At 40.1% G+C, this 24,234-nt stretch overlaps 1 protein-coding gene across 6 annotated transcripts in view; it reads right to left on the bottom strand.

Moving 5' to 3' along the window:
* The window catches only part of DCLK2 (doublecortin like kinase 2), a 95,146-nt gene extending 76,238 nt beyond the window's left edge, over window positions 1–18,908 (bottom strand). For 4 of the 6 annotated variants that reach the window (XR_012764028.1, XR_012764029.1, XM_075421111.1 and 1 more), the window contains exons 1-2: window positions 17,815–18,908; window positions 6,107–6,441 (exon numbers count right to left, since the gene is read on the bottom strand). Coding sequence is in view for 4 of the 6 variants with exons in the window: in XM_075421111.1 (XP_075277226.1) it covers window positions 6,107–6,441; window positions 17,815–18,223 (744 nt within the window). In the remaining 2 variants the exon portion in view is untranslated. The remainder of the gene's footprint in view (window positions 1–6,106; window positions 6,442–17,814) is intronic. The other 2 variants (XM_075421109.1, XM_009942898.2) reach the window with 1 other exon arrangement.
* Between the last annotated feature and the right edge of the window lie 5,326 nt (window positions 18,909–24,234).

Genomic DNA, 24,234 nt, shown 5'->3' with positions numbered 1-24,234 from the left:
AACCACGGCTTCAAGTTCTGAGCATACCAACTGAAAGTCTGAACAAAAATACCATGTAGCTGTGTCCACGGATGAATTTATTTCCTGTCATACAGACTTCCTCAACATCAGGGCCACTTCAATTCTTTTGTTTTCCTTAAACTTGCAAGATTTGTTTCCCACACTCATGGGACAGACATCTCACCACAGTTATTCTCTGAAACAATTCTAGGCTTTAGTACAAGACCAGCTTCCCCTAAATCACATTTCATATCAAATATTAGGTTTGCTAGCATTGGGATAAAACTAACTGTAAACCCTGCTGTACGAATTCTCTGTGGGATGCAGGCGTGTATACACTTACATTTTAATGTTAACTGGCATTCAGATTTTTGGCGTTTTTTTTATATCTAGCTCAACAGCTTTTCCAAAGTTGTAGACAGCCTTTAGTTATGGAAAAAACTCAAAAACAAACAAACAAAAAGTTTTTAGAAACCTTAGAGACTGTTAAACCCCATTTATCTGCTAAAAAAAAAAATCACCACTTCATTAATCTTAATTTTACAGTGACTATTTACCACTGAGTTCCACTGGCTCTGATTAACTGTAAGCCTGTTATTTCTTTTCCTATACACAGGGAAGACAAAGAAGTAATTTCCTTTTTTCTTTCCTGATAGTTTTTTTTGTTCATCCCCCTGAAAGCTTGTTGAAGATCTTTCTCTAGTCTAAGCAATCCCATTTCCTTCAATCTTTCTTCATAAAACAAGTTTTCTTGATTTTTTTTTTACCCTTCTTGTGATTTTCCACAGTAAAAGTGTCTCTTGCTGCTATCATTCTATTGAGTGAGATAGAGCAGAATGGCCACGTGACACGTACATCAGAAACAAGGTGACTGACCATAACTTCTGTATGGATGTTGGCTTTCCTCTCCTATGCACAACCATTGACACCATTAATTCATCTTCAACTGTGATCCTTTACCACTTCAACCAGAACTACTTGCTATTTCCTATCTGTTTGTAACTAGATGATTTTGAAGGTCCTTTCCAACCCAAACTATTCTGATTCTACTGTAAGTGTGTATCTTTTCTGATTTAATTTGCCAGGCCATTTAGTTCCTGTTCTCTTGGAAGGTCTCTCTCAAAGTTCTAGTCTCTCTCTTTTAAAGACAACCTAAATACTACTTCTGGTTGCATCTCCATCAATATGTTTTACTGTTTCTCACGCAATATTAGGTGGTGGACTACTGTCAGCTAAAATAAATCCAACCACAAAACCAACAATATATATGTCTTTTTCAAGTTGATATTCCACTCTTACGTTAAGTGCTATCCGCTGCTGCATTAAGAGGTCTCAGAGGTAATAGCCCTGTTCCCATTCTCTCGTAAGATATTGCACACGTTCTGCTGATATTCAAGACTTACACACCAATATAAAGATTGCAGTGAATTCCCCCACCCCCCCACACATAGAGCAGACATAACTCTCATTTGTGTAATTTGCCAGATAATAAGCAGAATAATGTGCCTTTTCTTGTGGATATCAACCACGAATTCTGAAATACCTTTCTATCCAACTTACCTACTCTTTTAGTAGTTATATTGTCAATCATATCCATAGTGTCAAATCACCAAGTAGTCTGCTGAAGTTTGTTTGGCAAATTTTAAATTGCTTTCTAAAAGTTGACTCTACCTCTTCTAACCCTCAGCCTTTAAGCTGTATGCAGGGTCTACCATTACCCTTCAAAGTCTTGAAGCTAGGCAAGGAAGGACTCCTTACCAGCAAATGCTAAACTTCTGTGGGATCTGCAATGCAGAGAATCACTCCCTCTGCAGCTACCACTGACATTCCTCCATAACAATATATAAGCCTTTTTTAAGTGTTGTGAGGATTGCAAGGGCTTAAGGTTTTTTCCCTGCTCATACTTGCAGGTTAATGCAATATTTCAGCTTACAGTGCTTTTTTAAATTTCAGCAGAGCTAGAACTGCTCGAAAAGTTGGAGCTTTCTACATTCTTGAAAAATTGCCTGCAGCAGAAATTAAAATCTGTGCTATTTCCAATACATTTGTGAAAGTGCCTATACTAGGTTAGAGCCTGAGACCTAAGATAAAGACTTCTTTTGGTTTCAGTAGCTTTTAACTATATATAATGCCTGCTAATATGGAAGCAAGTTTCTATTACAGTTGTTTCTCAGCCTGCAATAAGATATCAGACAGTGATGTAACAATACAATTAAATAACACTTATTTAAAAAAAATGAGCACACCTAACTCCTAGTGCCTGGTTCCTTAAAAAAAGTGTACCTCTGATGAATAAGATACAGCTGAAAACCGAGTAGCCTTTCCACTGTCATTAGCTATGAGAGAACTGAACTATAGGTAAATATTTGCTGAAGCTACTCAGTTATCTGCAATCAAATTATTTTTAAAAAACCTCTCATCCAAGTATGACTTTGAATACAAAACTGGAAAACTGAGAAAAATAAAATTAATATATTTCAAAACTTGTCTCACTACTAATAGCAAGCTGAAAAAGGTATTATCTTCCTGGAATGAATATTTAGTTTTCTTTTGTGTGTCAAATAATACATGCTTCAGAGTTCTACATGGCATTTTCTGAGTTTCTCTCAGAAATTCCCCACCCTACCCCTGACCCATACATTATATTCCTTTAAACAATTAGTGCAGGTAATTTACTATTAAGTTGCTACCCTACACTTCACAATGACTGAAGCTTGTTTAACAAGACAGAACCCTACATTCTCTTCCAAGATAATAAAGGGTTAACTTCCCATTTCGGTCTGACTGTCCTTGCTTCACAGTAGGATAGTGACAGATTCCAGCAAAGAAAAGAAAGGAAAAATGCAGCCAAGTAAGGAAAACACTTTGGTCAAGCAAATATATTGGGCAAACCTCAGTGTCAGAAGCACAAAGACTGGAAGAGCAGAAGCGTGCACAACAGAGTTAAAGCCTAGTTACTTTTACGGGAATATTTTTTCCTCACATAGAAACCATCACAGAAGTCTTGGAGGTAAAAACCGTTGGTTGCTCTTGCATCAATACAATAAAAAAAACCACCTCTATACTTGAGGCTACAAAGCACTAATATCCTAAGTTACAGCATCTATACTTAAACTGAATATAAAAGGAAACTTTAAGTGTTATAAAATCTTACAATTAAAAGCTAGGTAATTGTCTTCACACACAATAATCAAGGAAAATATCCAACATGGATGTTGTTCTCTGTGTTACTATTATCATCAAGATGTTGCTACAGTCAAGATTAATGAAGTCACAAGAGAAAATAAAAGCTATTTTGAGGACATCCTTTCTGTAGTACTGCTCAAAATTAAAAAGATTTCTTTATGGATCACTGGTTTCATAATAATTCCTCACTACATATGTTAAATAATTCTGGTGGAAAACAAAATCAGCCCTTAAGTTAACAGAACAACACATTCCCTAATAAAAGGATACAAATTTTATATATGTGTGTTTAAAACACCTGAATTTCAGCATCAATTCTGTATTAAACAGAAAATACAACCCAAACCTATTCACTCACAAAAAAACCCACAAAAAATATGTATTTCCTCAGAGATAAGGCTATGAAGGAGCAGGGAAAAGACAAAAAAAAATCCGACCTTGAGAAACAGAAGAGCTACATTTATAGGAACATAGCCATTTACAAAATGCCTCTTTTTTTAATGGTTGCCTTTCAAGCTGTGCCAACACTACAACCAACATAAAAGATCTGCCTCCCTAGCAGATTTAGAAGAATAAGCAATTACCACGTTAGAGAAAACAGGCTTGGAAATTTCCACCAATTGGTAATTGGCAGCAAATCAACTCTTCATTTGCCAAACCCCACAAAGCCCTTAGGCACCAATCTCTACATATACCAGCAATGGACAAAGAAAAAAAAAATCCCCATTGCCTAAAACTGGAGTGAGCCCTTCACTTTGGAGAAAAGAAAAAAAAACAAAAAAAAACCCCAGAAGTCTGTATCCTCCTAGATAAGCAGAAGGTGGCGTTTATTATCAGGGTGTTTAAAGCCATAGGTCTTCTATTTGGGGCACTATATCCCATCACCATTTAAACTACGAATACCCCACGGTTGTGCAAGTAAGGGCTCCTTCCCAAACTCTGTGGAAAAGCGAAAGGCAGTTCTGCCAAATGGAATTTATGCACTACTACTGCAGAAGCAGTTTACAGAGAGGCTGTTGTAAGAACAGCTATTCGCAGGCCGTTAGCAGTGAGAACTAGGGATTTCCCAGCCCCGCTTGAGAACATTCACACCCACATCTGCAGTCCAAGTTCATTGCCTTTACCACAGAAGGGCAGGAGGAAGTACTGCAGCAATTAGAAATCTTATACTGGAGTGTTACCACTGATCGATCATCCTCACTATGGGCTGAAGACAGCCATCATTCACCATGGGGTGACAGTAATGTTCAAGTAACATACGTGAGATTAAATGTTAATTAATTTTATTGATCCCTGATGCACTACTGCATCTTCCACATCAATGCAGACCAGTGAGTTTCTACTGCATCAACAATCCAACAGAAGACCTGTGTCTGAACTGAGAATCCTAGTTTTTGCAGTTTCCTTTCCTGACTCTTTCTATCTACTTGCTTGAGAAGATTAAAATCATCTTATCTGAGACAGTAACAGAAGACTTCATGGGCAGAAGAGTCTAACTACTGCATAATAAATATCCTCAAAGCTATTTTATTATGAATTAAATGAAACATGACTAAATCACATTTTGGATGTTTCTAGAAGGGATTCTCTCTTAAGTAATCTTGTTAACAAATCTCATTAAATATCAAACCTATTAGAAGAACTAAAGAGCACATTATAGTGCCACCAAATACTGAAAATCAAGCGTCTCGGTGATGCATTTGCCTTGCTATATCTAATACCAAAGAACAGAAGTTGTTTTCAAGTACTTATAAAAAGTGTATCCACAGCACACAGAACATAACCAGAGACAGACCTGATATCGACTCAGTCTGAGTAAGTGCACTTGTTCTGCAATACATTTGCTAGCAACTTTGAACACAACAAGATGCGCTTCAAGTAGGCTATAGGACTACTTTACAACCATTATAAAAAGCTTGACAATAAAGATTCCCACACCTGTTTCAACACAACTGAAACTTTTACAAGTAGTTCATGCAAATATATAGGTATGCAGGTGTGCAAAAATGCCTGTTGAATAAGCAAGGATAATAACATTTAGTCAACAATACAATAGTCCAGGTTCCTGATACCGAATGTGATCTACTTTGCAGCTTGTGTTGCTCTGTATTACTGAAGTCACAATCCTGTCAAAGTCCCACATTGGTGTCAAATAAAAGTGTCAAGCATCAAGTAAGTTCCATGAAGGGCTGAACCATTAATCTGACTGATCAACAGCAAATGTATTCCTGACACTTCTACCTGGTGCAGCAGAACATTCTGTAGGCCACTCCTTTGCATTTCTGAGTGAGAATAAAAGACCTAGTGCATCATTAATCCTGGCAGCATGTTTTTGCAGTGGTAAACCTAAAAGCAAAAAGCATGTTGCAAAGATATAACCACCCCCCACCCCCAAATAATTCATTTCAGGTAAAATTCTTGACCTTAGATCGTGTCACTTACTACCTCCAGAAAGACATTTCAGTCCTCCTGCTGCTTAAATAGCAATCTGTGGAAGTGAAAATGGAAGGAGGTGGTAATATTTTTCTTATACCACTCAGCAATATGTAGTCTGAAAACATGACTCTGCTTCTGAAAATACATATGTATTTTAATAAGTTTGATTTCAAATGTTTCAAATAAACGGTATTACTTAATCAACAGGCACTTTTCTTAGAAATACAACAGAGCTAGTATATGAAAAAGCTTCTTTTTTTTTTTTGCTTAGAATGTAGTGGTCAACCTCTTTTGCTTATATACAATTATAATTTTTTGTAGATATTAATATTTTTGTACAAATTTTAAAAGTTTCCATTTATTAAACTGTCCTTATTCAGAAGCAGGTTAAATCATATATTGTAACAAGAATTCAAGTTATGAAAACAATGAAGCTTAGATTAACTTATAATTATTAGATGGTCACAGCAATTTATTCTCCTACCTGCTTTCCATCCAATGTACAAAGTCTCTTCACTACACCTGAATCTAACTTAATGGCTTCTGTGATGTCAGTCAAGACCTGTTCGAAGGAATGAGCAGTCTTCTTATTCAGCAGAATTCTCACAGCTTTCCGTGGTTTTACTCCACTTCTAATAACAGTCACTAATTTGGGTTTAATGAAATCTTTACTCTCTTTCACTTCACTCTTTGTGGATGTCAAAGATGTCAAGGATCGAGTGGACCCAGTCCTCATGTTCACACACCAGTTTGGATTGACATTCTTGGTGTAATCAACTTTGCGATACGGTTCATTGGATGCACACACATAACTTTCACCTGAAAAGAAGATGACATTTTCATAATGTAAGGAATTTTGAAGCTATTTTTTGACAATTTAGAAAAAAAAAAAAAGGAAAAATTTTTCAGAAGGAGTGATTTTCCTGTATTTCAACCTCAGCGCATTTTAAATGGAGGACTGTAAATTATCAGAGCTTTCCACCCAAACAATACTCTCATAGACTGGTTTCAACAGGTTTCAAAAGACCTCTGGTTAAGAAACAAATAATAATTAAAAAAACAGTAAAGGGTAATGAGGGGTTTGAAGGTATTTCCCATTTCTTTTGGATCGTAAGTTCTGACTGCAAAATCATTCTGCAAGGGCTTAAATTACTTGAGCTCACAATACCTGACATTAAGAGCATTCTCCTATAGCAAATATCCAGGTCCTTCCCTATATATTCCTCAAGTATATACTTCAAGATGTGTACACACATACCTATGTTTAATAATGAATTATTTTAAAAGGAGTAAGTTTCAACAGAACTAAATTCAAGCATCTCAAGATCCTTGCCTGGAAGGACACATTAATTTACCAGGAGTTACTGCCTTTCTAACAAGAATACACTGTTGAAATGTATTCAGTTCAACATTTTTTAGACCAACAAAGACCTGCTGAGGCCACAAATTAGACTTTGAGACTACAGGAATATGAAAGAACATCTACACTTCCCCATTTTAATTTCTTTCCTAATTCAAAGCCTGAACTGCTGATATCTCGTAAAGTCAAAAGGGAGCTCAGAGGACAAAAAAAAAAAAAAAAAGTTATCACAAGCTAGTAATATACACCTTTACAACAAATTATTTAAAGTGGTACCAGCCATGATGCAGATCTAAGGAATCTGTTACTTTTCGCTATTCCTTGACATAATGCAAGGCTGGACACTAACTGGCTTTTTTTTTTTTTTTTTTTTTTTTTCCCCAGAAGAGGACAGTTTTCTCTTCAAACTGCTCTTTGTTGTTTACTACAACTCTTTTAACGTCTGACGGCAATATTCAACATGCAGATCATGACAAAGTACATCTTTATCTCTGGGTTATTTCTGTAACCCCCGTCCTTGGGGTCTCACAAAATGACAGCCAAAGATTTTGTTGAAGAGGCAGAGTATTGCCAGAAAGATGAAGCAGAACCAATCCAAACTGACGGAACACATCACTCCTCCAGGGAGAAGAGCCACCTGTATTTTAAAAAGCTTAGCCTGTTCCAAGGTTACAGCTACATGTTCAAGGTCGCTGGTGGAACAAACCAAATGCATCTCCTATATACACAGCAAAAGGAATACAGAGTACACATACATCTATTGGATAGTAGTGCAAAAGTTACAAAATGTATACCTATGTTTACATACACACCAGAAAACTTTTAAGCAATACTTTTACTTTCTGAACTCTGGTTTGGAGAGCTAGAAGTTTTAGCTTAGAAGTTGTACAGCTTATTCTAAAAGCCAGATCGTCACCTACTTTCAAACCCCTGAAGAATTCCTGTGATATGGGGAAAAGAAACACAAAAAAGTTTTTTCAGATCAATTACATTGCTTTCTAATTTATCTTGTATTTAGACCTTCTTGAAAGTTTACTTGCTGTATTTCAAAGAAAACAGATTATAATTAAGTCAAGGTAACAATGATTTTGTTTGGGAAAGTTTAGCAACCAGTTCTGCCCCTGCAAACATCACTGGGACTGTACTCCACTGAGATACAAAGAAAAAATTTGGTGTGAGGTTTTATGGATGCCACTGCCTTACCTGCATTCTTCTTCTTCACTTATGCCCATCATTCCTCCTCATACTCACAGACCAAGTGGTGCACAAAACAGAAACCAACACAGACAAAAAAAAGATGCCTCTTTCCCCAAAAAATGAGCAAAGAAAAATGAGCTGTTTTCAGCCCATAAATTCCTTGCTAGAGGATTTTCATACAGCTGCATGCACATTAATCTACAGGTAGGGGGGGAAAAAAAGCAAACCACACAGCTTAGGAAGGACTGTGCTGCTCTAGAAGCTTACACTGCCCCAGAACTACATGCTAAGTTGCAACAAGTTTCGAGCAACCGTATTTAATCAGATCTGCTTTGAGCCAGACATTGGATGAGATGACCTCAGAAGGTCCCTTCCAAACTAAATTATCCTATGATTTTAAATAGGTGGGCAGTTCTCTATTAACAGCTGTTTTCAAAGACCTTTCACTCACCTATCCTGTTATTGTGAAATAGTATGAGGTAGTCAAGTTTTGTTACAGCAGCTTAGCTGCAACAGAAAGCAAAGGCTTCCCCCTCTACATCCTCTAATAATAAAAGGACTATATCTATTTTCTGAACAATTTCTAAGAAGCCATGAAGCTATCTGTAAACACAGTGCTGCCAAATAGGAAGCATCTCAAAGAAGCTGGTAGTTCTAATGCATACCAATAGACTTACTAACATTGTAACTGCTGATCATTTTGTTATTCTCTCCTCTACAACTAGTTTATTGTGTGACATAGAACCCTGGTGTGGTTTAACCCTAGAGAGCAACAAAGCACCACGCAGCCACTTGCTCACTCACCCGCCGCCGGTGGGATGGGGGAAAGAAAATCAGAAAGGTAGAAGTGAGAAAACTCATGGATTGAGACAGAAACATTTTAATAGGTAAAGCAAAAGCTGTGCACACAAAGAAAGCAAAATAAGAAATTAATGCACTACTACCCATCGGCAGGCAAGTGTTCAGCCCGCCTCTGGGAAAGCAGGGCTCCACCACACGTTAACAGTTACTGGGGAAGACAAATGCCATCACTCCAAAAGCCATCCCTTTCCTTCTTCTTCTCCCAGCTGTATATACTGAGCATGTCATATGGTATGGAACATCCCTTTGGTCAGCTGAAGTCAGCTGCCCCAGCTGTGTCTCCTCCCAACGTATTGCGCACCTCCAGCCTACTCGCTGGTGGGGTGGTGTGAGGAGCAGAAAAGGCCTTGACTCTGTATAAGCACTGCTTAGCAGTAACTAAAACATCCCTGTATCATCAACACTGTTTCAGCACAAATCCAAAACACAGCCCCATACTAGTTACTGTGAAGAAAATTAACTCTATCCCAGCCAAAACCAGCACAAATCCTTAGGACATTTTTTTCCATGATTACATGCTAAACTTTTTACGGATACTCCTAGCAAGTGACTTTGTTTTTTGTGTGTGCATGTTGGTTAAGAATGCTAATTATTATTTCCTCATACAAAAAATGAACAGAAGGTAATTTTGTGATTCTTCTGGGTGCATAATATTAGGCATTGAAAATTTGGAAAGTCCCTGACCACTTGCTTTGAAGTTTATTGATCTGCATAAGACTTTGGTAATATTTAATCATCCTCTGACAAACGTTTAGATATAAATAAATCTGACAGCATCCTATACATGAGAATACCTGTGTAAACATAGAGTGCCCCTAGCATCTCAAAGATTTTACATAAGCTTCAGTACATGAAGTCACCTATCACTTCAGAGTAACCTCTTCAATACAGCTCATCCAGCTGTGTGCAAAAGAGTTAAGTAAATTCTGGCAATCAGCACTACAAGGTACTTCAAAACTCACCATCTTTGAACATGTTTGGAATTATCCTTTCAAACTCCAAAAGAATGCACTTCCTAGACCATTAAAAAAACCCAACAAATGCACACAAGACAATTCAAGGTTAAACCTCAGGGCTAAAGCTTAAATTAACAAAGTTAAAAAAAAAAACCCCAAACAACAACAAAACCACCAACCACAAAACTGCCTCAAAATTAAGGCTATTCAGAAATAGGCTCTCCAACTTGAAATATATTAATTGCTTTATCTGAAGAAGTACAGGTAGAGAACAAAACATCCCTTTGCTAGAGGATTTACCAAGAGTCTCAATATCGTATGCCAGCTTTGTCTTTTATGGATATGTATCATAACAAATATCTTCTTTATACTACCATGGAATGTGATCTACTGTCAGAGCTGTACTACAACACCCTTTAGAACAGCAGAAATTGTCCTGTTACAAAATTTTCAGTCGGTATTAATCCCAAAGGATCTTTATTTCTTCAAAATGGCAGTGTAAAACTCATTGCCTTCTATTAGTTCCCTTGCTTGATGCATGAATAAAATAATTTCTTAATTATCTGAATAGGTTGCAATAGCCATTTACTACAGATTTTTTTTACCTCTTTTCCTTTAAGCAGAGGCCTTAGTTTTTCTTATAGAAAAAATAGGAAGCGTTTTCAACTTAAAACAACACAATACCTTAAAAGAACAGATTTCAAACAACTTGTTTCAACTGCATTTAGACAAGCCTTAAGTTCAAGCGAAAACTATTTTACTCTTTCAAAAAAAAAGAAAAGTATCTAGCAAAAGTGATTGCAAAATTTCCTATTCTTGGCAGATACAGTAATGGCTAATTACTTGAGAACTGTAGTATATTAAAGATCATTTAGTAAGTGTTTTAAATTCCATGCCTGGTTTCTTATACCGGTCACATAAACTAAACTTAGTAACACAGACTTTACATGGAAAACAGATTTTACTAGTACACCTGCAAGACAGGCACATATGGCAGGATCAGAGCAAGGCCTGTAGGTAAGAAAACACATGTACTGAGTGACTCGCTTGTTTCATGACTTAAAAGATAAAGGATGAAGTTTTTACTCTATTGAAATTACTACTTAAACTCCCAGTAATTTCACCACAGCCAGGACTTCACCCACAGTCTATAAGATCTGTTGAGAACCTTGCAAAATAGCAAAACCCGCTAGAAACAGAATATAATTAGGAAACAAATTGCTCCTTTCTGCATAAAGAATGATTTTCTAGGAATGAGTTAAACATTGAAGAAAATACTTAAAGGAGAAAAAAAATGGCACGGATAAGTTAAATCACATCTATAAAGTTCACTACAGGAAACTTTCCTACAAAACGGTGTATTCAAAAAGCATGCCTAAGCAAACACCACTCCTTGATGAGCAGGCATTAATTTCTGAACACTGTGCTACTGTTTAAATTGTTGTTTTAGCCATCCTACAAGGTAGAAAATGCATTTATATATGTCTGTTTGGAAGAAACATCAAGTAATTTGTAAGAGTATTCTCTCATTTACGTTATATTTTATAGGTAAAACCTTGAAAGTGTTATATTATATATAATACTTGCTCACAGCTTTAATGTATGACCTGATTTTAAATCTGCTTAGGATTAATTTATGTATAAATACACACTACTGAATCTCCACACTTTCCCAGAAAACCAATATTTGTAAAATGTAACATACAGCACTTCATTTTTGGGGGTTTCAACCAGTCAAAATGATTTCAAACACTGTTAACAAAGTAACAGATAGCTTTACAGTTAAAATCAAATACATAAGTAAGTTTTGCTGTTTAACTAACTGCCTTGAACGAGATTTTTCATGTGTCTAACCTAAATACATATCATCTTAATTACTAAGAAAATATTTTCTGAGACTTCAGTGGCATTTTGACCAGGCTGTAGCTTTTTTTGGTCATTTGTACATCTACCAGCCCCAGAGAATTGACACAACTCCACAAACAGGCATAAACAATACTTCAAATATTTACATTGCTGACTTCGATATGGTCCATTTCATGTTTTGAAGGCCCACTTTCCATTTATAGTCTTGAAAGATTTTAAAGCTAATGCATACTAGCCTTAGCTGGCACACAGTCACAGCAGTTACATTACTGGAAGTAAATACCATGTCTTTAGCTTACAACATTAGTGTTAATATGAACCACCTCCCTATTTTTTAGACCAGATCGTGAAGTTAGCCATTAACAGTACATTAAGATTTGCAGGTAAAGAACTACAGACTAATGAAGTAGAAAGATCACTTTTTCTTTTTTTTTAATGCAGAAAAAAGATGATGGAATTACAGACATAGGTTACAGCTGGGACTCTCAACCCAGCCAAACTATTCTACAGCAGAAAGCTTAACTGGGCTGTAGAGCAGTTTTGGCAGAAGTATGAAACCTCCTCATAAGCTGGCATTATAATTTCAACACAGCATATGTGCCATCCATTCAACGCTTCACAACAGTACCCAGAGCAATCTAAGTGTTAATACTTCCACAAAGAAATCCTGCTACCACCAGAAATTCCTCAAATGGGACATATGTTCACTTAAAAGGAGTAACATCTGCTGATATTTTGGGTCACAATACAATCAACCAATGGAGTAAGTTTACTTCTGATTTTCTGGAAGAAATTAAGTGTACAACACTCAAAAGTCCTAAGTCAGGATATCTGAAACAAAAGTCTCTGAACAAAATTTTATGGCTTACTTTTTGCAAGGTGTTAACAAGCACTAACTACTGTAGTTTCCTGAGAGTCACATAAAGTGTCATGTTTTTAAATGACATACTGCATAACAAGAGAATGATATAGCTGACACAAGTAAAAACATCCCTACAGAAAGAAAACTGGTAGTCTCTGTATTTTTTAAATGTGTGTTTCCCTGTGCAGCACATAGGACAGGGCAGGTTTCTAGGTATATTTCATCTACCCATCTCGCATTCCTCAGCTTCTTTTGGTGGAACTCATTAACTTCAAGGGTGCCAAAAGCTGCTTATTCACTATAGCACAGTAGTTATTAGGGCTAATAACCTTCCAAGTGTAGGAATCATAGGAGAGTACCCTTTTTCTGTTCTGTAACACAAAGCCGACCAGATTTCCAGAACAGTGTATTTACAGCATGTATTAAAGGACTGATCTAAAAATAAAACAATCCCTTTTACGAAAGATTAGGTTATTTAGATCTTTCCTTCCTTTCTTTCACAGAACTTCCTTCCTCATCGGTTTCTTATGATTCCTTCACTTTCATGTCACCTCTAAGAACCCTAAGTAACGATGTTTCCTTATCTACAGTATTTAAGTTCCCCATACACTTTTTAAAACCTGGGATGACAACCAGGATTTTAGCAGATGACTAATTGCTCCTAGTTCTCTTTTGACTTTATTTAGTCGGAAGGTTCAGATGACAGCTTCTTACAAGCTTTCAGAGAATCACGGAACAGCTGAGGTTGGAAAAGACCTCTGGAGCTCATCTGGTCCAACCCCCTGCTCAGGCAGGGTAAAAGCTTTCAGAAGACAGCTAAGGCCACACGGTATCAAACCCACCTAATATCATATGCCACCTCCACAGTAACTCACTCTTTTTCAGGTAAGTGACACTTCTCCCATCCCTAAAACTAGGAGATGCACAGTGGTGGAAATACTTTCTTTTGCTTGGATGGGAAGTTCACTAACAATTACATTTGTATTTCACATCCATACCCCATTGCTCCAGGACTGCGTAAGTACAGTGATTTGACTGTATATTTGGAAGCATATGCTTTTATGTTTTTTAATCCTTTTTTTACTCTTCTTTGTTAAACCTGCTACATTCGCCTCTTTTTAAAGCACTACAGATTTTGGAATAAGCAAAAATACAAACTGCCAACTTGCTGTAACCATCTGCTTGCCCTGACAAGAGAAAATATATTCTTGACCTAATATAACCATGTACACCAACTAGAATCATAGGTACTTAAGCAGGATTTAAATGTAATACATAGTAACGATAACAATGATCTAAGACAGAAAATATTTTGATTGTTCAATTCCTCATTTCAAAACCATTCTTTTACTCTGTACTAGTGTGACAGAGCCCATTTCTTTAAAGTAAGATATTGTCCTGCGCTACATGTCCTAGCTGTGCATAAGGACTACCCTGCTCAGAACCTTCCCACCTCCTACCCAAAGACTTCCCTACAGGTGCCTGTTCATTGTCTGCACAACAGTACAGACAAAACTACTGACATTTTCTAAAGGACTGTGTTAATTAAGCACTGTAGGGGAACTAGCAAAATTCCCCATCGCATGCCAAATCAACGTAACTTTTCTTGCCAGGAATAGAGTCCGCACTTTTGAGAGAGTTCCTCTCCCCAAATCCAACAATGTCTCCCAACTTTTCATCAGACCTTAACAACTGTGATTCTTTATGTCTTTCACTACGAAGAGAATGACAGCACAAGATAGAGAGACAGCATGACTGATATCAGTGTAAAACACAAACCTCAGTACTAAAGAATTGCACAGTTCTTACTATTATCATTGTGTCATGCCCTAGGAAGCTTACATTTTTAAAGAAGACTGAAAGACTTAGACAAACAATTAGTTAACTTTGGTAGGGAATAAAAATGAAACTACTATTACTATTGAAGGGAAAATAAAAAATTACACATGGAATCTCCTATTCAAATGTAAAAAGTAGTGTAATATCTGATAGTAAATTTGAAAGAAAGAAACATGTAAGAAAGTCATAATATTCCCAACCCCCATCCCCTCTCTGCATCTTCCTGCTCAAACAAGATCAGGAGCAGACAATGAAATTCTTCACTCCTCCCATTCTAAGAAAGCAACGAAAACTGTCAAACTCATGAGCCATAATGTTCCGTAATCTACAGTGGCTGAGAATACAAATGGTATTTGCCTAAGGCTGGTCCAGCAGACCATGCTTTTTTAACTGTCATATCCAGTTAAGAAAAGTAATATGCTTAAAATGGAGCTTGCCAATTTTTCACTAATAAACATGATCTGGTCAATATTTTAACTCGCTCAACCTGTAAGAGTAATATTTGAAATCTACAATATGTCTATGCATTAGCTATTTTCCTCTTCAAGTGACAAACGGTAAAACAGATTGCCAAATACAGCCGAAACCCAAAAAGCATTAATCAGTGCATCTAGTTTGGACTATTATGATACAGAATTTGATACTGCCAGCTTTTATATCCCAGACAGACACTAACCTGATAAATGGCAAATAGGCCTTCAAGAACTTGCCTGCACTGGGGTATGTCAATGCCCAAGGGCTACACATACAGGTTCAAGTTGAGGGAGATTTAATGGAGGTCTTGGTGGCTTGGCAAGGGTGGCACTCACCTTCTGCTCACTTCATAGGGCTGCCACTACTGAACCTGAACTGCTGCGATTCCACGCACCAGTTCAACACCACTGACGATACACAATCGGACTAGTCAATTAGGTATTGCATCAAGTAGCCATGTTCAGTCTGATGTTCAGCCTGTAGGTGGTATGCACAACAGCACTTTAATTTTATTTTCCTTTCTGAAAATTAAAAAGCAATAAAACAAAACACCATTCAAAACTACTTCTGGTGCTACTGCAGTACAAGCTTTAGGGTATTACCAATGTTCAAGTATTTATTCTAGAGCAGAAATTCAAGCTTGCTGTGCTGGAATTACAATAAATAAACAAATAAATAAAACCAGACCCTCCTCCAGCATCTCAAGAACAAAACAGCTGCAAAGAGCTCAGATAATTTGAAGGAATGATAGATTCACTACTTGTTTGCTTTCTTCCTGACCCTGTATATGCTTTCCTTTCTCTGTATGATGATTAGACTTGCACTGCTAAAGTCTTCGACATGCTAGTTGGAGAACATACTAATCCAATTATGATGCTACAGGATTTTCTTAAGATTCCTCAGAGTTGTACTGGTCATGGATAGATGACTAAGTAATTTGAATTCTTTTATCCCCCCTTTCATTTTACTGAGAACACATGGAAATGGCATTTCAATCGTGACATTTGTTTTGCTTTATTCTTCCAGTGAAGAACAATGACAAAAGTTGCTCTTTCAATGAATATTTGAACAGGCAGGAAGTAAGTTTTTGCTTTCCGTTATTAACTTAAGAGTTGTAAGAGCATACACTGCATTTATACTGCTGTCCAGCAAGCCACAAAAGCTTAAGATCATTCTCTCTGCAACATTTCAAAAGCCACCCCAAGTTACCATTAGTTTATCCGATTTTTGCTTCATCTTCTTTCCCTACCATCCCCACTCCGGCATCTCTTTTTTTTTTTTTTAGCTATCTCTAAATTAATCACCGAGTCATGGAAAAGTTTTTGGTTGATTTCACATTTATTTTATTACCACATAGTCAGCATTTGACTCTGCAATCATTTCACATTTCCTCTGTTTTGACTGTGGAACAGCCTTATGGTAGATCACATGATAGGGAAAGTCCTCAGGCCCTAAGTTACTATTATAAAGTGAATTTTCATGAGTGTCTTTTTTCAGTGAGACCCCCTTTGATGCAGCAAATGCTGTAGCCTCTCCCTTCCTCTTCTACTTTCTTGAGTGGCTGGTCCCTAACTCCCAGTGCTTTTACTGGTGGATTACATAAAGGTCTTCAGGTTTCCTTTCTCCTCAAATTCTTCAGGTGTCATTCAGCATTGCTTTGAAAAGAGAAGTTTCCAGATCAAAGCTTAAAGGATACCCAGCTGAATGCCTAAAAAGGAGGAGGCATTAGAAGACCTACAAACAGTACTTCTTCATTAATGCAAATCAGCTACACCTGGCATACCAAGACACTGGGTGGAAGACCACAGTGGTTGATTAGATACCTGAGAAGCATCAAGTTCAAATTGATTACAAACCTCACAGTGTGCCCAACATAATGAATACATTTGAAAGGCAGATTCCTGTAATGCTGAGTTTAAATTCTATTTTAAGAGATCATGAGAGAACATGGGGGAAGTCTGCTCTTTGTTCTGGTAACTATCATTCCCTACAAACAAGAGGCAAATATTTAATTCAGAAAAAGTATTTCAGGCCCCACTTTGAGAAGTAGTCAAGTGCTGCTCTGCTCAGATTTGCAAGGTCTACATAACTGTAGTAGCTAAGTCCCATTAGCAAAAGCTACTTAGGGACAATTTTGAAAAGCATTTGATTCTATAAAATGCTTTGTAAGTCAGACAAGGTAGGTAATTCCTCTACGTATATGAACTCTGATCACATGTGAAAATGGAACTTCACACCAGCTTGTTTTAATAAGTCGTAGGGTATAAACACCCCTTTTCACAGGGCAGAGGCTTTCTCACGGAAAGTTTAAGCCACTGTGAGGCATCAATGACAGCATTATAACTGTTAACGAACTAAATTACAGCATTTCCCTCTCTTACAAATGGTGATGACTGAAAGGCAGCCAAGAACTTCAGTAAAGTTCTTGTAGATGAAAAGAGGAGTTGCTGCTTAATTACCATTAGAGTCAACCCTGACGCACGCAGACAGCACTCCTCTGGGTGATGGGAGAAGTGGGTGGTCCACACCCGGAAAATGAGGCCTACCTCACCTCACAGCGGCAGGCGACCCCAGCCCACTTGCCCTCCGGGGCTCCGTGGGTGCCAATCTCCAGCAAGGCGAGTTCTCTCAGCTTTGCTCAGGGTAGCGAGACCAAAGCTCACCTCGGGGAGAGCCTGCAGCCCACCACCAGACCCCACGTCACCTCTTACTAGCCCCGAACGTGCCTGGGCAGAAACGCCAGGGGCTTGTGCCCTGCTTGCCCCTGGCCCCCTCACCTTCCACCAGCTCATCCAGGCTGGTGAGCTTCTTGCTGCCATCGATGGTGTAGATGGTGCGGACACCCTGGGGCAGGTTCACGTTGTCCGACAGGGACCGGGTGAGCTCGACGAGGAGAGCGTCGAAGGAGCGGAAGCGGTCGGTGGAGATGGCGTACACCAAGCCCTTGAAGTACCTGTCCCCGTTGCGGTAGAAGCGGGCTTTCCGGGCTTTCTTCTCCGAGCTGAGCGCCTGCAGGGTCCGCGTCCGGTAGAGGCTGCAGTGGGCGCTGTGCGCCGGGCTGGGGACCAGCCCGTTGCCCCGCGGCCCCGCGCCGCCGCCGGTGCCGCCGCGGCGCGGCCCGGCACGCTGTTGCCTCTTGTCCCGCTCCTCGAAGTGCTCCAGCTCGATGCTCCGGTTGCTCGCCATGGGGAGCTGCTCGCCCGCCCTCCCAGCTCCGCTGGGACCCAGGTCGGCTACGCACTGCTAAGCCCGCCCCCGCGCTTGCAAAGGCTCCGGTCGCCTAATTCAGCATCGCGCCCGGCCTCCCTCGCCACGAGAGCCGCGGGTGACCGCAGCGCTCGACCCGCCCCGCAATCGCAACCCCAGCTGCCGCTAGCTCCGCGGTTACCCGCTGCTCCGCCCGCAGTCGCGCACAAAAGCATCCTTCATGCCTTATCTCGGCGGCTGCAGGCAATGCCGGGGAGGGAGCGAGCGCGCAGGAAGCTCGGGGACGCCCCGCGCCGTGCCCATGCAAGCTCGCACAATGCGGAGGACGCCGTGCGCGCAGGTCCCCTCCTCAGCCTCTTCTCTGCTGACTGCGTCGGAGAGAGGGGGCGGGGACGGAGCGCCTATTCCGCCAGCTCCCAGCCGCCTCCGGCTCCGGTCCCGGCGCGGGGGCACCAGCGCAGGGAGCGGCGCGGCTTCCCGGGTCCTCGGCGGGCAAGGGCGCTGTTAGCGCGCCCCCCTCAGAAAGAAAACAACGGCAGCGGATCCGGCGGGAGGAGCAGGCTGCGGCCCGGCCACCCGCGGTGCCGGCGCCGAAACGGGAGGCGGGCGGGGCTGCTGGGCCCTAGAGTCCGGCGGGCGGCGCGGCCTCTGTGGGGGCGGGCACGAGGAGGCGCGTGGGCGGTGCCATCTGGGCTCGAGGCGGGTGCGGCGGCGCCTCAGGACCCCACCCCGCGGCGGCGGGGACAGGCGCTGAGCGGGACGGCAGCTGCGTCGGTGGTACGGGTGGCTCCTCGGTGGGCTCAGGTGATAAAGCGAGGAGGGGAAGGGGCTCTTCTAGCAGAGGGGAACGATTTTGGGGAAACGGCTTTCTCGCAGGGGCAGCTCTGTCCCTCTTGCGGGGATAGCGGTAGCGGGTCGTGAGGAGTCCTCCCCCGGAGGAGGAAGGAGTGGCAGGGACAACGTTTAACGAACTGACCATGACCACCGTTCCCCCTCCTCCTCTGCTGCTCAGGGTGAGGAGGTAGAGAATAAGGGAGTAAGGTTAATTCTGGGAAGAAGGGAGGGGTGGGGGGAAGGTGTTTGAAGATTTGGTTTTATTTCTCATTATCTTGCTCTGATTTGGTTGATGGTAAATTGATTTCCCCAAATGGAGTTTGTTTTGCCTGTTGACGGTAATTAGTGAGTGATCTCTCTCCTTATCTCGACCCACAAGACTTTCGTCATATTTTTGCTCACTTGTCTAGCTGAGGAGGGGGAGTGATAGAGTGACTTTTGTGGGCATCTGGCATTCAGCCAGGCTGAACCGGGACAGCTGATAAGAACCTTCGCCCGTCCTTCTCCACACTGCTTACTGAATGGGTAAGGCGGCTCTCACCTTGATCCGCTTCATTGCAAGTGTAACTGCTGCAGGTGGAGGTTTTTTTAAATTAAATTAGTAACTGAGAGACATATATGTAGGTTTATGAAAAGTTCTTTTCACACTTAGGTCAGAACTCTGTTCAGTAAAGACATTTTACAAAGCTTAGGAGATATGATTTCTATCTATTTGTACATATTGGGAAAGAGAACAGATTTGGCTAAGAAGATTTGTTTATGTTTGGTTTTGTGTTTCAGCAGTTTTTGAAAATACTGTTTGCCACTGATAACTGTAAATGTAACAAATGTAACATGTAGGGGATGTTATCACTTCAGGTGGTCAGAAACAAGTCTTGGTTCTTTGTGAATAATTGGGATGGTTGCAAGACAAGGGACTCCTGAATAATCCCTTTAGGCGCCTGGGCCTTGGGAGAACAGGTATGCAAGCTACAGAGGTAAGGAGGCTGCAAGATAATCTGAAGACCCCTGCCGAGAGACGCCAAACAAACATGTGTGACGGACATTACAATATATTAATGAGTTCTCGGAAAAACCATTGCTATGATAAGCATTTCTTGCAAATGTAATGAATATGTATGTTAACATAGCATAAATACCTAGTAACTGTGTCTCTTCGGTGCACACGTTTGGAGGAGAGATCCCCCGTGTGCCCGGCGCCGCGATAAAGAATACCTGCTTAATAGTCTGCCGACTATTGAGTCTTCAACTCCGGCTTTTCACGGCATCACCACACTTTCTATGGATTTATTATTCTTTAATTTTTGTAATTTGAAATACCAGTAAAGTCAAGCACTATGTCACGTTATTGATGGGTGTATTACAAAGTAGATTAAAATCTAGCTACAATATTCCTAAAGACAATACATGGAAAATGTCAGTGAATTTCACTTTGTTGAAGCTCAAACTTCATGATGCCTGGAACCCTCCACAAGCGAAAAGAAGTGATGAACAGTGGAGCTGGATTATATTGTCTGGTGGTAAAATCAACAGAAAGAGATGAACGAGGAAGAAGTGTTGTTAAAGTTGGGGCATGAATACACCCGCTAAGATTAGACATGCAGGTCTTGCCTAGGAACCAGGACCTAGAAACCACAACACAGTAGGGAACAACTTTCTAGACTGGTTTTGATGTGTAGTTTCTGCTCCTATTTACAGGCAAAGTTACACAGGTGAAGTTTAAACTCACCTGTGTAACTTTGCTCCAAAGCAGATTGGTGTCAGCCTGTATTTTTTCCAAATGTTACCACATTGCATAGGCATGTCTAGTCTTTACAGAACAAGTCAAATTACTTAGTTTAAACCTCAGCTGAAGGTTATTTGGACTTAACCTTTTTCACTCTGCTCAGAAGCAGACCACAAAAGCTCAGGGAAGTTTGAGGTCTCCCTTGTGCGCGCCTCCTGCCAGCTGTTAACTATTGCCTACTATCCACAGTACAGTGCTCAGCTATGTGTAGAGGGCTTAACCAGACTAGCATGTAAAAATACATATATATAAATTTTATTGTGTCTATGACTGAATTTAGGTTGGAGAATGTGGTGTCAGAGTAGACATTTTATTGGTTTCAAGTTGTTTTGCTGGGTGGCAGTGACGTGCGGAAATCTGTCAGACTGTACAGCAGGGATGTTTATTTGGCGCTGGGCGGCACGGGGGGGGGGGGGGGGCAGCCCCACCAAAGTCCTGCGTGCAGAGCAACAACTCGTCTCTTCAACTTATACAACCAAGTATTACATATGCATTAGATTTCCCAATATGCCTATATATATGCATAACCTATCCCCACTTCGTATTAAAATTAGTTCCAAGGGGTTATTTCCATAGACTCCTCCCGACTGCGCTTGCGCAGTGCCTCCTGGTGGTGGTCGTGGGGATGAAGATAGGTGACTCCTCTTGGTCACCTCTAGTTGACCTTTTGTTCTTGCGCTGACTCAGGTGTTTCCTGGCTTCCATCCAAACTATGGGGTCGGCCTTAACCGGTTCTTTAAGGCGCCTCCTAACCCCCATCAGTAACCATCCCTTGCAATGCAAAGCTCTGTACTTTCGGTTAATCTACACAACAGACAGCAAAACATTAAGCGCCAGTCAGCCCAGCCCCTCTGTGCATGTCAAAGAGCTAGACTGATAGCGCTCAACGGTCCACCAAAATTCCTTTTAACCTCTTCCTTCAGTAGGATATGTGATGTGCAGAACTTGCTCTCACTTCTGAACTCTCTAGCTAGAGATGGGATGAGGGAAAAGGAATTTTATACAACCCCTACAGTAAAGTAAAACTAGAAGGGAATTACCACACCTTTGACCAGGAAAATTCTCTCTTCTCCTCAAAGGGAATCCCCACTACAGAGGGTTTCTGAAGTCTGTATGACCACAGTGTTTTATAGAGCATGCAGACATGAAATTGACTTCTGGCCTGTAAAACTAAACTACTTCTATATTAGCAGGCTATTTATAGAGAGATTGCACTTAAACCCATGTGTGTCACTGTTTTGGTTTGGCCTGGATAAATGCCAGGTGCCCACCAAAACCACTCTATCACTCCCGCTCCTCAGCTGGGTGGGGAGAGGAGATATGATGAAAGGCTCGAGGGTCGAGACAAGGACAGGGAGAGATCACTCACCAGTTACTGTCATGGACAAAGCAGACTGAACTTGGGGAGAAAAGGGGGTTTAGTTCATCACCAATCAAATCAGAGTAGGATAGTGAGAAATAAATCCAGATCTAAAAACACCTTCCCCCCACGCCTCCCTTCTTCCCGGGCTCTACTTCAGTCCCATTTCTCTATCTCCTCCCCCCCTCCCTGAGCAGCACAGGAGGACGGGGAATGGGGGTTGTGGTCAGTTCATCACACATTGTCTCTCCTGCTCCTTCCTCCTCAGGGGGAAGACTTCTCACACTCTTCCCCTGCTCCAGCGTGAGGTCCCTCTCACGGGAGACAGTTCTGCACAAACTTCTCCAATGTGAGTCCTTCCCATGGGCTGCAGCTTGCCACGCAAACTCATAACAGTCACTGCCAAGGAATTTCCTGGTGACACCTCAAACATGTTCCTACAACTTGTGCTCTTCCTTTTTGGTTCTCTTCAGGTGTTATTTGTGTTTTATAATAAGCTCTGTAAGCCCCCACTGGGAATGGTTTACAGTACTTCTATGTGTATATATGCTTGCCTTTTCCTTCCCACCTAGTTTCGACTAGTTATCTGTAGTCAAACAGAGATGTTTTAAAAGACTTTAAAAGATGAGAAAAAGAACCCCAAAATAAACCCATATGCAGCTGAACTACATTTGCTGTTACATATGAGAAAATTGGTGTGCTTATTATGCAGTTCTGTGTGTAAATGACCTATGCAGTCCCATTATCTTCTTCCCACTTTATCTTTACAAACACGGTTGATAAATTAGCAGTTCACTTAACAGCAGGTGATGTTACATGTGTAAATGATACTTTGCTTATTAACCTAAATCTTCTAACACCATAAAAATGTGATTATCATTCATTCTTGGGATATTCTTATTCTATATACATTTCCTATTTGAAAAGAAAAGAGCTTCCAGTTTTCATGTCCAATTAAACAGTTCTACCTCCTGTCTTCAATTTTTTTTCTTCCGTTTTCTTGTGGTAGGCATAATGAATTCTTGGTTTAAATCTCTTCCTGCATCTAGAAGACCTACTATGTGATTTGTTTTGTTTTGGTCCATTGTGCCTTTTTTTTTTTTTTTTTTTTCCAACAAGCAACCCCTCTAAGAAAATTCCAAAAGGAAACTGTGAAAACTTACATCTCTTCTTCTGTTACCTGAACTCTTTACCTTCCTGAACTGGAATCAGTGGAATTCAAGTTATTTAGTACATATAATGGGTTAACAGGCAAAATTCAGTTCAGGATCAGAGTTTACAGTGGATAGTTTTAGAAGAACATTTATGTATCTGACCTTTGCATTTAGTTCATTGATTTCACCTCGAAAATGATAATATTTAATGTTGCTAAAGAAGAAGAAAAAACCACCATAAACTTGGGATCTATTAGCTCAAGATTTTTTATGTGAAAAACATTCTTTGAATAATTCAGTAATAAAATGTTTACTTGTAGCACCAAAGATATAAAATTTTGAGTATTTAAACAATGAAATGGTTATTTGTAGTGATTTGTTTTCAACTAAGAATGTTAAAATACTTTAAAAATATTCATACAATAAAACCTCTTGGCATCCCTCTGAGATGCTGTGCCCTACTTCATAGGTACATAAAACAGGAAACCAAAAGTTTAAGCAGCTTGCCCAAGTAGCAGAGAACTCAGACTGGAACCAATAGCCTTATCTTCAACCGTATTCTTTTCATTCACTTAGCAGTTTCTCCATGAATCCGATATAGAATACAGTATTACTTTTAAAAGGGCAGATGTGAATATAGACAACTATAGAGAAACAAAACATAGAAAGAAATACATTGGCATAGGTGGCATAAGAAAGGTACATTAACCCTCAGTCATGCACAGTCTCCTTATGCTGCATGTTCCTGTCACATTAACACTTGTCGATTTGTGAGAATGTTTGAGGCTCACTGAATATTGATTTATCTTAGTACATCTTAATTTATCGTAGTTAGAGAAATGTCTGAATCCAATAT

This window comes from Opisthocomus hoazin, chromosome 5 (genome assembly GCF_030867145.1).
Source record: "Opisthocomus hoazin isolate bOpiHoa1 chromosome 5, bOpiHoa1.hap1, whole genome shotgun sequence".
Taxonomy (NCBI): domain Eukaryota; kingdom Metazoa; phylum Chordata; class Aves; order Opisthocomiformes; family Opisthocomidae; genus Opisthocomus; species Opisthocomus hoazin.
This window is presented reverse-complemented; position numbering and strand designations above follow the sequence as displayed.